At 54.5% G+C, this 14,926-nt stretch overlaps 1 protein-coding gene across 5 annotated transcripts in view; it reads right to left on the bottom strand.

The window, feature by feature from the left end:
* Positions 1-14,926, bottom strand: part of LPIN1 (lipin 1) — a 102,031-nt gene that overhangs the window by 16,299 nt on the left and 70,806 nt on the right. For all 5 annotated transcript variants that reach the window (XM_090280924.1, XM_090280928.1, XM_090280927.1 and 2 more), the window contains 5 exons: positions 11,653-11,745; positions 7,983-8,062; positions 2,292-2,418; positions 982-1,130; positions 258-344 (listed from right to left, as the gene is read on the bottom strand). In XM_090280924.1, coding sequence (XP_090137050.1) covers positions 258-344; positions 982-1,130; positions 2,292-2,418; positions 7,983-8,062; positions 11,653-11,745 — 536 coding nt within the window. The remainder of the gene's footprint in view (positions 1-257; positions 345-981; positions 1,131-2,291; positions 2,419-7,982; positions 8,063-11,652; positions 11,746-14,926) is intronic.

Genomic DNA, 14,926 nt, shown 5'->3' with positions numbered 1-14,926 from the left:
CCTGACTCCCTGACACTCCTCAGCACGACCTGAGCCCCAGTCCCTCCCCCAACACCGCCACCTTGTTCTCTCTCCGTCCGTTTAGATTCACTAACCACTTCCTCTCTTGACTCTGGGACCTGGACTCAGGACTCCCCAGCGCCACGCCGGCTGGCACCCCAGGCTGAGCAGTGAGTCACCCCGGCAGTCACCCTCCCGTGGGCAATGTGGGCGCCCCAGCGGGGCGTAGGGCGGGCATGCGCTCTGTCTGTACTTACTGGCTCACTTTATGGTATAGCTTCGCGATGCCCTGGTGGGTCCAGTCCTTCCCGAGGGTGGGCAAGATGTGGCCGAGAGTATCTGACCTAAACAAGAATAGAAACGAGAAAAACAACAGAGAGAGAGGGCATCACAAACGGGGGAAAACTTGTGTTCCAACCCACGGCACCATAGTGCCTCATACAAACGGCCAAAGGACCCACGACTTCCTTTCTGGACACAGAAGAACTAAAGTGCACACATGAGAAGGCCCACGAGAAGGAGGGGACATGCCTGGACGAGTAGCTCAGTTGGTTAGAGCACTGTCCTGATGTGCTAAGGTTGCAGGTTTGATCCTCAGTCGAGGCACATGCAAGAACCAACAAATGACTGCATAAGTAGGTGGAATATGAACTGATGTTTCTCTCCCTCTAAATAAAATAAGTAAAAATCTTTAAAAAAAAGGAGGGGATGCATGAGCACCCCGAGGGCACCTCCCATCCGATCGCAGGTCAAGTCCTTGAGAGGCTAACCTGACGTAAAAAGCCACCCAGCAAGGCGCTCCTCAGAGGCGTCCGCACAAACAAGAGGGGAGCCGGCACCCCAGCTGGAAACCGCCGAGCCCTCCGGGCAGCTGCTGGGCTGGGCCCCCCGCGCCGCAGGAAGACCGCGGGAGTGCGGGCCCCAGGCCCGGGGTCACTGTGAAGGTCAGCCCACCCAGGGGCCCAGGTCAGCCGGACCTACCTCGTGATTGTCCCGTCGATGTCAGAGATGATGACTTTGTCGTCCCAGTTCCACAGGTAGATGGTGCCCTCGCAGCGACACGTGCCCTGGTACTGCGTGGTGACGCTGAAGACGACGTCATTGGGGCCGTTCTTCAGCTTTAAGCTTTCCTGGAAAACACGACCTGTCTACCTGAGGGGAGGCCCACGCTGAGGGGCTGGCTTCTGTCCCGTGAGAGGCCGGATGAGGATGTTCTGGGAATCCCTGCCCTCGGCCCGAGCAGTTCTTTCTTCCCCTGTCCGGCTCCAGAGGAGAAGGGCTCCTTCCAGGATGTGGGCGGCCTGCAGCCCAGCTCTCCTCGCAGACCCACTCAGAATGCAGCTCACGTACCTCGCACACAGGCCCCCCCACTTCCAAGGACGACGCCAGCCTGACCCCATGTTTCAGGATCAGAATCCCCGGAGAGGGTTCTATCCTAGGCCACTGGGCTCAGCGAAATGAACCACCACTTCAGAAGCGGCCAGGCGTAGTCCTCCACGGCCACGCGTGCGGGCCGCGCCTGGGAGACCGCGGGAGCCGGGCGTGCAGCCCCGCTGCCCTGCAGAGCCATGGTTCCCACGGTTTCCGTACTGGCGCGAAGTGGAGGCAAGCGTCTGGTAGCAGGCACGGCTCACGCTCAGCAGCAGGCGCTCGGGACCCAGGAAACCACAGCAGAGGCCGCCCCCGCCAGGCCTCCCCGGGGTCGCGGGCCGCAGCCGCTCATGGTATTTCATGGGTGTCAGAGCCTGCCCATTACCGCTCCCCATTCAACACCATCATGACGAGGCCTGGGACACCTGCTCACTGACCGCTCACGGGGAGCGGGGCCCAGAGAAGGCAGGGCCTCATATGAGCAGCCGTGCGCCTGTGCAGAAGGGGGCACTGTGACCTGCCCCCTGGAATTCTCTAAACCCCACAAGGGCTCGATCCCCCCCCACCGTGCAGGAGACACATCTAAAAGCAGCAACGCCCCCAAGTCTGGTCTCTCGGTCATTCACGCCTCGGGGTAAATGAGCCGGGCCAGGCTGCCTTCCTCGGCAGCTAAGAAAGAGGTGCCCCCAGGGCTGTGTCAGAAGAGACAGGCGGGAAGTGACCCAGGAGCCTGCCTGGACAGCGCTGGTGAGAGGACAGCAATGCGGGGTTCCAAAGGGGCAGCAGGGACTCTGGGACACCCAGGTGCCGGGAAGCCCCACAGCACAGGGACGCAATGCCCAGACCATCGCCCACGCCGAGGCCGGTGGCCGTGCCGCAGCAGCGCCCACGGACAGGCCAGGGGAGACGCAGACGCTCACCAGCTGCTCCGAGGTGAGCCGGAGGGTCTTCTTGTAGCCCACGGTGGAGAGCACAGGGAGGTGGCTGGCGCTGGACGGCCTGGCGGCTGCGAGCTCCTCATCGCTGGACGACGACTCATGCTTTATTCTGGAACACACAGGGACGGCATCACCAACTCGGACACGCCTCTGGGGAGCCATTAAAAAGGCACGCGGCCGGAATCCATGACAGCCCGCTGGGTCTCTCCGGAGCACTGAGCCCCGAGGGGTCATTTACCGTGTGCCATACGTGTGTCACTGGGCCTCACTCAGCGGGGGCTGCCCGTCCCCAGTCACCTCCTGACTTACTAGCGACCACCATGCTGTGAGGAACCGGGTGGTCCTGGTAAGGAGGTGCCCGCCTGGCCTGCAAGGAGGCTCCCTTCTCCCCTATCGGAGGCCGCAGGACGGGTGCAAAGAGTCCAGATTTCTATGCGTCTATCAGTCAGCGCCCTGTATCCACCTCTCCGGGCCCACAATTCCAAAGAATCAGGACCCTCTGGGCCTCGCCAAGGGTACCAGGGGGGACAAGGAAGACTCGCCAGCCCTGCCCCAGGATCCCCAGCAGGCTGTCCGGTTGGCCTGTCCAGAATCCACAGGCCGAGCCTCTTCTCAACTTTCCTGTTTGGCGGGGGCTGGGAGGTGCAGGTGGGAAGCAGGTCTGTTGTCTTTAAATAGCTCATACAAAGCACATCAGTCATGCGTCCTTCCCTGGATTAAAGTCCTGCTGTGGGTGCTAAGCCCCAGCCCAGCCACGTTACCTCTGCTTCCCCGGTCCATTAGCTTTAAAAATGTGTTTTTTGTTTTTTGTCTGTAGTTGTAAGTTTTAAAAGAAAACTTCCTTTTTAATTAAAATATTTCATGCACAACATAAAATCAGCTTTAGGCAAGACACAGGCTGTGGAATTTTCTTGAGAAGTTTGGAACCCAGTGCATGAACCTGCACTGAAATAGTCGCCCTGTGACCTTCAGGAACAAGGCCGTCTGAGGCGGGCGCAGGCGTCTCAAACGTGGGTGTTCTCACCCTGCTGGGTCCCGATCCCCAAGGCCAGATCGCTGTGACCACTGCACCCCTCACGGGCACCCTCCCAACGCACTCGGGCTGTTACACACGGCTCGGTCCATGTCCCGCCATCCTGGGAATGACATTTACGGTCTCCAATCCCACGTCGTGGTTTTAGGGCTGTTGGCTGGTGGGTGGAACCTGCTCGGGAGCATCACCTCTCTGGTCCTTCGGTTTGCCTTCCACGTGGGCCAATCTTGCTCCCGTCTGGCTGAGTCTTTCTTCTTTATATCTTTGCTGCACTTCCATGCAGCTCAATTTTCTGGAACTTCTGGTTGTCTCTAACTTTGAGGTAGTTGTGTTCCTTCTTAGTTGTGGAGGGAGATGCAGCGTGTCTGTCTAGGCCTCCATCTCGGCCAGAAGTCCTTTAAAAATGTTTTAATGCTACACGAAGTGCTTAGAAAGTTCGGCTAAGTGGGACAGGTGAGTGCCCGACCCCAGCGGGCATGCCCACCTCCTGGTGTGCACCCTTCCTGCAAAGCTTCCTTCCTTCCGCCCCTCCCTGTAGGTAGGTAGGACTCAGCAACAGAGCAGCTCGTCTTAACTCTTAATCTCCATAAGCTCCTACCCTCAGTGCCAACGTCCCCTGTCCTCCGGCCTCCTGTCTCCCCGCTACTTCCCGGAAAATGATCCAATAGCTCCTGCACAGCCTGTTGCTTTGTTACCCACGTGTTCATTCCAGAAGCAGCACCCACAGCCTCTACTGCCTGACCGAGGGGGGAGACGTGAGGGAGGACAGGGCTACCCGGCGCCCCCGCTTCTGTTACTCTACCACCTCTCCTGTCCGCTGCCCCTGCCTAAGCACCTGCGCCCCGAGCCCCAGAAGAGGCGGGCTATGGGCCGGACAGCTGGAGCTTACTTGGTCAATACTCCCGTGCACTGTGCGGGGTTGTGGGGGGGCCTTGCCCAGACAGCAAACAACCCGGCCCTGCTCTCCTGGGGCTTTCATTCTGCACAGTCGCCAGCAGAGGTCACCACGGAGCAGCTGGGCTGGGGGCCCGGAGCTGCACAGAGAACCTGCTGCAGCGGCAGACGTGGCCTTCCCTGGGACACAGCCTGGGGAGTGGGCCACGGGCAGGGTCCTGGTTGGTCCGTGGCAGGGCTGAGCCAAGGTGGGTGAGCCCACACGGCAACCCTGTGGCTGGTCCTACGTACAGTGGAAGTGGCCCAGCTGGCAGGATCCGAGAAAGCCAGGTTTGGGCCCCACGGGGACTTCAGGCTGCATTACGCTGCACAGACCCTTTTCTTTCTGCCCCGATTTCTTTACCTTAAAATGCAGAAGGACAAACTGCATCCCAGTCACCAAAACAGTTCCGGATGCAGGCAGTTCAGTAAAGAACTGAACCGGGAGTCCCGGCAAAGGCCTCGCGACTCGAGGATTCCTCTCTGGGCCTCGGGGGCGCGTCTGTAAAATGACACGTTCCAACCAGAGCCCCCTCCTGCAGACCCTACGAGCAATGCTGGTCCCTGGGAACCAGCGGCCCCGCGGTTTCCAGACGGATGGAGAGGGCACGGTCCCAACGGGCCTGACAGGCGCCCGGCTAGGAGCAGAAGACAATGAGGCCAACATGGAGTCGGGAAAGGTTTACGTCCCATGCAAACAGCCTGGAGTGAGATGAGACCCAAGTGGGAACCGGGGCTCCCGGGACAGAAGACGGACGTGCGCCTCCGCGGGCCGTGCGCGCGGGAACAAGGCAGGACCGCTGTCATTCCCCTCTGCTGCTTTGAGAAAAGACCTGAACGTGTGCAGCGTGCCACGTGTGAGGGAACACAGAAGCAAGGAAAACAGACACGGGGACCTTTTAAAAGGGAAGCCGCGCAGGGGCTGCCAGCTCACGGTCACCTGTGGACATGCTCCCCTGGCCCCCCACGTGGGACAACGTGGCTCCCACCCAGCCCCCCGCCCACTCTCCTCACCACTCAGCTAACGTCGCTCACTTCACAGCACCTGCCAGAAGCAACCAGACCAAACCGAGCGCGCAGCCCGCCTGCAGGCTGTAGCTGTGACCAGCTGAGTTAGCACTTATCACAGGGAACGGATCTCCCACGGCGCTTTAATGATCTGTATGGGGACAGGCTGTTTGCTCAATTAGGGGACTTCAGGGACTGTTCTGTCGATCTAGGCCGTCAATTAGGAAAACACTCCGACACCGTTTTTTTTAGTCGACTGCAGAAGTCTAATTAGGAGACTAAAAGTCTAAGTAAGATGCCAGTAAAAATTAAAAGATTTGCATTTTCAAGAAAGAACTTTATAACTTCTCAAAATCTCGATTCCTTTTCACAAGCATCGTTCTTTGTGTTCTGGGTTTAACAGAGCGGTGTGGCGCAATTCCTTCAGAACGGGGACTCGTCGGACTATTCAACTGGGAAAAGCATGTTGACCAGCGTTGACCGGGGTTGTACCAGGCAGTGAGAAAATCTACACACTTCGGGTAAACCGCACCGGCTGAGCTCCAAGGTGGGGAGAGAGGCAGACTGTCCCGCTGCCAGCCCCCCGGGCCCTCCGGGGCTCCCTGGAACCGGGTCCTCCGCACGCAGGCCCTGCACCGGCGCTGGCATGCTCCGCCCCTTTTAAACCTCTGGGAGCCTCGGCGCCCGCGGTCGGCAGATCGTGGCTGAATACAGCAGGCGTCCGTGTTGGGCCACATCCCGGAACTGCACGGTTGGGATGAACGAACACGTGTCCCCTGCTGCTATGGGCACAGCCCTGGGGCCCAGTCGGGTTTGCGTTCCAGACCTCCCTTCTCGTGAAGCTGTCTGGGGATTAATGAGCCGGCATCTGCGGTGTTGGTGCCACTCTTGTCCCCATTTCACAGGTGGAGGAGGAGACACCGAGGGGCTGACAAGGTCCCCAGAGATCACACACAGAAGGTCGGCCAAGTCCCTGCTTGTGCCGTCACTCGTGCGTGGAAATTACTGCCAGGCCAGAGAGGGCTCTCAAAAGGGTCCCAGGAGACCAGCACGGTCCCAGTGCAGCCAAAGCGCAGGCCAACACCGCTCCGGACAGGCCGGCCAGCCGACGGGCTGCATCCCAGCCTGTGCCCCCTCGCGGCATCCCGCCGCCCTGCAGCCTCCCTCTGGCTGCTCCGGGCATGAGCATCGCGCTGTTCCTTTGCGGAGGCGTGGCGAGGAGTCTGCCGAGGACAGGATCCCGACAGGTGCGCGTGGTCCCAGGCCTGCTGCCGGCAGCCTGCTGCTTCCCTCCAGCAGGGGTCAATGCCAGTTCCTGGTGATCGCCGGCTACTCTGCCTCATGCTCACACGGCCCATCAGGGACCGCACGGGCTCAGCCTGCGTCCACCACGAACACACCTGCCGTCTCCCTCCCAACACTCCCAAAGCCACACTAGTAGCCAAATGATCATGCTTGGCAGCCCCTCCCAGACAAGGAGGCCAAGGTGGGGGGTTGGGGGGGCACCAGCTCTGCCATGTGGATCAACACGGGGTCAGGTGGGATGCGCAGGGCCAGGGCACCACCAAGGAGCACAGAAAGGGTGTCCCCCGGTAACATCCCCGCCGGGAGCTGGCTGGGTCACAGAGTCATCTCCACAGACAGTTTCACCGGGCCCTGCACACTCTTCTTCACAGAGAACAAGCGAGAAATCCGACTGTGGTCTACCCGCCACCTAGCTGGGTTTCTATTTCCAACAGTGAACTCTAGAAAGGCAATAGCTTCAGAGAAAGCTTCAGCCAGGAAGGGGTCTGAGGACTTGAACTCCGAGCCCACCCCGCTGCGCATCAACACCACACTGGGAACATCCCGTCAGCTCACTAATAGCTCAGCAACACCTATGAGATGCCTGCTACGTGTCAGGCACTGGCTTGGCCTCCAAGGTGCAAAAACGGTTCAGATAGGCCTCTTGCCTTCACTTAATTTGCCGGCATTTTCTGTCTGCCAAGTAAGAAATGCAACCCCACGTTTTAAAGCCCAGGAACACAGAAAAGGCCACGCAGGGTGCAAGAGGAGTGCCCCCAGCTCACTCAGTGCTGGTACGCAGCATCAACATCATCATTAGTGGGTGACGGCACTGCCCTCAGAGCAGCGTTACCCCAAGTCCCATACAAACAGATCAGCCTGAACACAACACCACCCACGCTGATCAGTATTATGGGAATCTAATGCCTCCTATGCCAAGTTCATATGAATCCCTACCAATAATTAGAAAAGTAGCAACATAAGTCCTGGTAAGTAGTTAAACTACAGAGAAAGGCAAGTTTCTTCAGAAGGGAAATTTACATCCAGGTCACTGTTAATGCCATTGCGAATCACCATCATCATCATCATCACTACTAGTATCTCATGTTCACGGAAGGCTACCACATGCTGAGGCCATGCGAAGTGATCTAGTTCCATTGTATCATCTTTAAGCCTCACGATTATTTGGAAATGAGATCTCTAAGGGAGCAACCGTCTCCCTCTGATTAATGGGAAACCACGTTAAGTGAACTGCTCCGGGTCACCGAGGAAGTGCCTGAGGCAGGGACGGACCCCAGGTCTGCCACCGGGGACCACCCGGGTGCCAGGCCTCTGGAGCCCGGGGCGCGCTGTGCTCTCAGCAGCCGCCAGGCCTGTGCCACGGCCTCGCACACCCCGGCGGACTTGCACCGTACCTGGTGGCCATGCCGAGCTGTGAGGGCTGCTCCCCGGTACTGTGGCTCTTGCCAGCCACACACTGCTCTGGCTTCGTTTCCTGGAGAAGCAGAGAAAGAGTCAGGGGCGTGGGCACCAAAGAGAGGCAGCCGTGTCACAGCTGGGATCCACCGGGGGCTCCCCCAAGCCCAGGGCCGGGCCCGAACGCCTTCCCCAAGAGCACACCCCCCGCCCCCGCCCCAAGGAAAGCCGGACCTGGTCACCCCTCAGCTTAGAAGTACACAGGGAAGCCGAGAAATGCTTCCAACAGAGACGGGTCTGTTTTCCACAAGAGTCTGCGGCACCAAAGCTACTGCGTCATCACTGCAGCTCTACGCGGGGGCTTTATCGACGGCTGCCTGGATACCGCAAGGGCTTTCAAAACATTTTCTTATACTTGCTGATAGAATTGCCGGAAAATACTTTCACACCATGGTCTGCTTGGGAAAATGTGGACACATTCTCTCTTTCTCAAACTGCGTTCTTTTCATAGAAAATGCTCCTCTGAGGGGCTGGAAAGAGCTCTGGAATTCTCAGAGATCGGGGCCAGTCCTGCTCTCGCCTGGGCTCCCGGGGCAAGTGACGGCACCTCCACCCGAAAAACGGGGTGAGGCCCTCCACCTCCTGCCATGGCTGGGAGGGCTACAGAGACGCTGCACAGCGCCCGGCCCACAGCAGGCGAGGCGGGGGGAGTGCACCCCTGACTGCCCCGTGGACTGCAGGCAGTTGTCAGACGCCAGACGGAAGTGTCGGCGGGCGGAGGGTGTCCAATTCAATGTCACCACTTTGGTCATTTGCTCCGGAGGTACATTAATGTGTTCCATGTTAATTTTTTTAAAAAGCAATATAAAAAATGTAACAACAGGGTGATCACCTTAACACAGAATGAGTACTAAGTATCTTTAAATACTCTTTAGCTTTTTATAAGTGCCCAGCTGATGTGACAGCATGCCCGGTGATTTTCACTCTGTTTATTGAGCAACTTAGCTACCACTGTTAACACCTCTTTGTTAGACTTACTCAAAAATAGACAGTCATCCCTCTCTATATCGCGATTCACTTATCGCGGCCTCACTGTGTCGTGGGATTTTTTTAAATATTGTATTTAATTGTTTATCACAGATTTTTTGCTATAAGGTTAATAAGGGACTGGGAACAGTTTTTAAGTGTGTGGGAAGGGTTTATAAAGCCTTAAAATATATATAAATGCTAAAATATAAGGTTCCTACTTCGTGGATTTTCACCTATCGCACGGGGTGGGGGGGTTCTAGAACTGTATAGTATTCCCTCACTTATCACAGGTATTACGTTCTAGACCCCCTGCGAAGTAGGAACCTTGCATTTATTCCACACTCTTAAACCTACGTAACTTTAACAACACATGTGTACAGTACCACAAAATCCTGCGATATAGCGAAAAGTCCGCGATAAAAAATTAAATATTTTTTAAAATCCCACAATACAGTGAGACCGTGATAAGTGAACCGCAATATAGAGAGGGACTGCTGTATATCTATCTGAAATAAATACATGTATTCTCTAGAAATATTTAATTTTATAACTATTCCTCATGCCAGCATTCCCCTCAATCCAAACTGGTGAGAAACTGTCTACTCTACAATAAATAGGTCTTTGACATGGCCTTCTGCTTAAATTCTAGAACATTGTGCCCTCTAGTAAGGGAGCTAAAATGGCCTTTTAGGCTTTAAGTCTCCTCAAGTTAAAGCATGTGTTTGTTCTCACATGTTTAGATCCCTTGGAAACAATGGGACAGTCAGTAAAACTCAAATATGCTCACAGAAAGTGTCAAAGAACAATTTTATCTTGATAAAATCCTTCCAACAGACTTTTTGCCTTTGAACTCATAAATAAATAAATAAATAATTCACTGGGGTTTCTTGTACTTTTTTTTCCTATCCTCACTCAAGGGCATGCTTATTAATTTTGAGGGCGAGGGGAAGGGAGGGAGAGACAGGGAGAGAACATCGATCCCCTGATGTCTCCCATACATGCCCCGACCAGGGACTGAACCTGCGACCCAAGCACGAGCCTGGCCAGGAATCGAACCTGCGACCTTTCTGCTTACAGGACAACGCTCCAACCAACCGAGCCACACCAGCCAGGGCTCCTTTACTATTATAATCACCAACTTGACTGTTGTCCCTGGGGTTTCTTCATGCTACACTGCAGAAGTAATCAGCACTCCCTCAACGAATATTCACCGAAGCCCTGCTCTGGGTCCAACACGGACACCAGGAATACCCAGGGTTCAAAGCCACACACGGTCTCCGTCTCCATGGAGCTTAGGGTCTGGAGGGCCAAAGACGTCGATCAAATAGTCACCCTAATCTGTGTATAATTACAAACTCTGACAAAGCTCACCAGGGAAAGTCGGCAGGCAGGGCTGTGAGAGCTGAGAGCCGCAGACCGGACTGACCCGCCAGCTGAGTGCGAAGGGCCCTAAGAGCCCTCGGCAGAGAAGGTGCCGCGTGCAAAGGTCCTGGGGTAGACGTACTCTCAGCCAGTGAAGCTCAAGCTCAGGGGCAGGGGAAATGGCAGAAGATGAGGCTAAGAGGGAGGTGGGGACGAGGCGATCCCACGTTGCAGCTACTGGTCCTCATTAAGAGAACCCTGGGAACCCACTAAAAGGTTAAGCAGGGAGTGTCATAAATTGGGCCAGTGTCCTAAACAGAGCAATGTACCACAGCACAGAGAATGAAGAGAGAGGCCAAGAATGGATACCAAGAGATCATGCGGAAGCAAGCCCGGGAGAGATCCTGGCAGCCTAGACGTGCGGGAGTGAAGGGAGAGAAACGGAAAATCTGAGAAAGATTTAGGACGGTGAGCTGGTAAGACCTGGTGTCGTGAGGCGTGAGAAAAAGGATGTGTCTAGCCTGTGGGCGGCCAGTGGTCCAGGGACAAATTCACAGGGAAACTGAGTTCAGTATCAGAAGTGACAGGTTTAGGGTGTCCGGAAGCAATCACGTGGAGATGCCTACCTGGGTCGGTGATTGCTCAGTGGACAGAGAATATCAAGGAATGTTTGGTCTGGAAATAACAACGGGGTCCTCCCTGGGGTGTGGGCGAGGTTGTCGTGGGCAAAGTGGGTGACCAAGCAGAAGAGAAGATCCCCAAGACCACCCCTGAGAAGCCCTGCTGAGGGCTGAGCCAGAGGAGACAAGCCAGGTGCACACAGAGGTGTGGGGACATGGGGAAGCCTCCGACAAATGGGCTGGGAGGTAAAAGACCCGAAAACAATGACAGGCATTTACAGAAATGCTGTCAGAGCAAAATGACTGACGAGAACCCGTCCACAGCCGAGTACATCTCACTGAGATCATCCTCACCAGCAGAAGGAAAATATTTAACATAAAAAATATATATATTCAGACTATCAGGAGGAGCCCCTTCCTTTCACAGAAGAAGAGACGCTCCGGAGGAAGTCACGTGACCGCGGTCCCCGAGCTGAGAGGCAGGAGCGCACGGTGGGGAGCCCAGCACCCTAGCCTCCTCTCCTCCACCTCCCGCACATCCTGGGGAACCATACCCGCCAATCACAGCGGAGCGGGCCCCCAAAACAGCTGATGCCCATTTCTCTGACGTAAGAGTGTGAGACACCCACCCCCACCCCCACCCCACCCCCGTGCTCACCTCCTTGGTCGAGCTGTTCCTTCCCCGCCACGAAAACCACCACCGTCCTCCCTTCTTGGGCATCTTGTCCCTCATGATAGACTCCACAGTGGCCTGTTTCAAACGGATGGCAACATAAATAACGGAACCAAAAAAAGGTCAACGGAGCACATTCAAACCAAAAGACGCACACGTGCAAATTAAAGAAAGATTAAAAAAAAAAAAAAAAAAAAAGACACGAGAGAAAACACAACATACGATTTGTGAATTAAAAATTTTTGAGAAGCAAAACCGAATGGCGTCCAAAATTACATGAAGGTAACTTAAGCATGAAGACTTAAGAAGATGTTAAAGGAATAAAGAAACAACAAAAAGATACAATAAAACAAACAAAAAAAAAAGAAAGCATTGAAAATCGTTAGTGATTCGTAAGACCGGAAGTTTTCAAATTAAAGTGGCTCTCTGGTTAGGATATTGTCACTCTCAAAATAAAATAAAAGATGAAGTGATTATTACGGGGTACAGGGCAAAAATGCACAAAATGTTGTTAGTGAGTGTAAATTTCTCAATTTTGACAAACTGAACATTCATAAACGCATTTAAAACATCAAGTGTTAAAAAAAAAATTCATACTCTTGCCCTAAATAAATGGAAGTTTAATGAGAGGAGATTCAATATTAACCAATCATTTTCTAAGTATTTCCAAAAAACAAAATATCCCCCGTGAGGCCAATTCCAGTCCCGGGGTCCATTTATCTAATCCCCCCTGTTGGTTCCTAGAACCGTCAGGTAGCCCGCACGTCAGCTAATAATGACTGAAAGATTGGTCCTTTCAAACCAAACAGGTTGCCGGAAGATGGAAAGGTAAGTAATTCCCATATTTAGCCTGAAGGATGCTTCTTTTTAGCATTTCAAACATCCCTGCCTGACAAGATTACAAAGGGTCTTAATATCTGAGAGGGAGGGATAGTTATTTTTCATGAACCATGGGTATGGACTTGGGGGGGGGATTGCTAGGGGAGGGAGATGCTGGGGGGAGGGGAGTAAAGGGGAGAAAATTGAAACTACTGTAACAATATAATCAATAAAATACAAAAAAAAAGAAAAGCCTGAAAACACTAAAATGCATAAAATGCAAACACACACAGCCTCTTCATGAACAGGACCGTCCACGAGGACGTCAGTTTCCTTACTCCTCCTGATTCATCTACAAACGTATAAAACCCCCATTTAAAAAAAAGAAAACAAAAAACCACTAACAGGATTATTGTCAGACCCAACAGGATTGTTGTCTAAAGTTCATAGGAAAAACAAAACAAACAAAAATAAACAAGAAAATTCCCGGGAGCCTACTAAGAAGACACAAGCCTCACTAAGTAGTAAAGTATATTTGAAACCACAGTCACTTTTTAAAATGCAGTTGGTACAGGAGTGAACACATTAAGGAAACGGAAGACAAAGCTCAGCAATAAATCTAAGTTCGCAGAGAAATGCAACAGATGATAGAGCCGTAACCGCCTGGGGGTGGGGGGCAGGACGTATCCAGCGGGAGGTGCCGGGGTAACGTGGTGGCCATGGTGACCCTGTCAGTGCCACCCTGGGCCCCAGCCCCGCTCCTGCCCGCTGGCCGGCGCAGCCACGGCTCTTCCAGAATCGGGCTACACCGCTCACAGTCATGCCACCGCTTTGCCGGCTCCAGATCGGGAGGTGGTCATGCGACCACGCGAGGCCAGTGAAATGCCTTCGTCCCCCCGTTTTGGATGAGGTTGTACAAGACGCTGCGGAGAACGGTCATCTTGTGATCAGGAAGGGAAAGCCGAGACAACCACAGACGCGCGAACCAACCCAAGTTCATCAAGTCTGGAACTCCCGGCCTCTGAGACCCTTATTATGCATGACAGTAACCCCTGCTCATTTGAGCCACTGCAGTCACGGCTCCCTGCAACCGAAGCGCCCTAACTCAACAACCAACTGCAAGCAAAACGGGTTGGTTCCCGAGACCTCACCCACTGCTCTCGAAATAAAACTAGATGGAGCCAAGATTTAAGAAAGTCCTAGAAGAAGAAAGAGACAGGGCACATTTTCACAAGATTTAGAAATGAGGAAGCAGGGCCATTCTAAGTATGATACAAAACCCAACAGTGGTAAAAGACTGACAAGTTCTACGTACAAATATAATTCTGTGTCGAGAAACACCATAAGCAGTCAAGAAAATTACTGAGACACTTGTGAAAAGATTTTGGACGGAGCTCACAAAGATTCCTTTCCTTAAGTTTAGAAGCCATGGGAATTTCCCTTGCTGTAAGCTAAATCCTTGAACAACAGTCCCACTGCACTGGTCTTTTCTCGTACTGAGGGGTAAGAGTTGAAACATGTAACACAGAAACGTGTCCCCAGCCGTGCACACCGTGAGGAACCTGGCAAGAACAGCAGAAACACCCAGGAAAGCGGGCCCTCTGCCCAGTGTGCAATACTCACAGATAACGTAAATAAGGTCCAGGCCCCAAACTCCCACACACACAACACACACACCCAAGGAGGAGCAGGTACACTCATCAAGGTCAGACAGACCTTCCAGAACCTCAGGCCTCGGGGTCATGGCAGAGAACGGCACCAACGCAGCACAAAGCGTGGGCTGAGTGTACAGAGGCGCAAGGGAAAGACTGGCCTCCGTGGCAGAAAGGGCGTGTGGTCTAGCAGGAAGGCACAGCGCTGGGAAAGTGAACCGTTCCGTCTGTGACTGGGGGGGGGGGGGGGGGGGAGGCAGGGCCCGGGGGAATAACGGCTGCTGCCCTGGGGCATCGCACCCCTCCCCCTGCCAGGGCCCCGCCTCTGCTCACCTGCTCTCACCTGCTCTCACCTGCAGCATGGGGCTGCCCCAGCGCCGCCCGGCTCCCCCTCAGCCCGTCAGCCCTGAGGCCACTTCCTGGCTGAGCGACACCCGAGCTAGGCTAGCACTGGCTCCTGCGGTCCGCTGTGCTGCCTCCCTGCGCCCCTCCTCATCATCCCCAGGCTCCGGCACCCCCACATCTGTCTGCTCTGCCCCCACCTGCGTCCCTAGCACGACAGGGGTTGGGGAAGGAGCCCTGGAGGGGGCAGGGCTTGGTCCGGCACCCCCACGATTGGGAGGTTTGCCTTGATAAGCAGAAGCGGGCAGGACAGTCCAGGTGCAAGAGAAACAGATTCACAACCCCTGACGCTGACGCTCAGGACCTCCCGAAGAGCACAGCGCAATTCACTGCGTGACTTTTTAAGTGAAATTTAAATTGCAGCCGCCCGGACAACCCGTCCATGG

Source organism: Furipterus horrens, unplaced genomic scaffold, assembly GCF_987537825.1.
Source record: "Furipterus horrens unplaced genomic scaffold, mFurHor1.1.pri manual_scaffold_6, whole genome shotgun sequence".
NCBI classification, from domain to species: Eukaryota; Metazoa; Chordata; class Mammalia; order Chiroptera; family Furipteridae; genus Furipterus; species Furipterus horrens.
The sequence above is the reverse complement of the archived record's forward strand: the minus strand, read 5'-3'. Positions and strand labels throughout refer to the sequence as shown.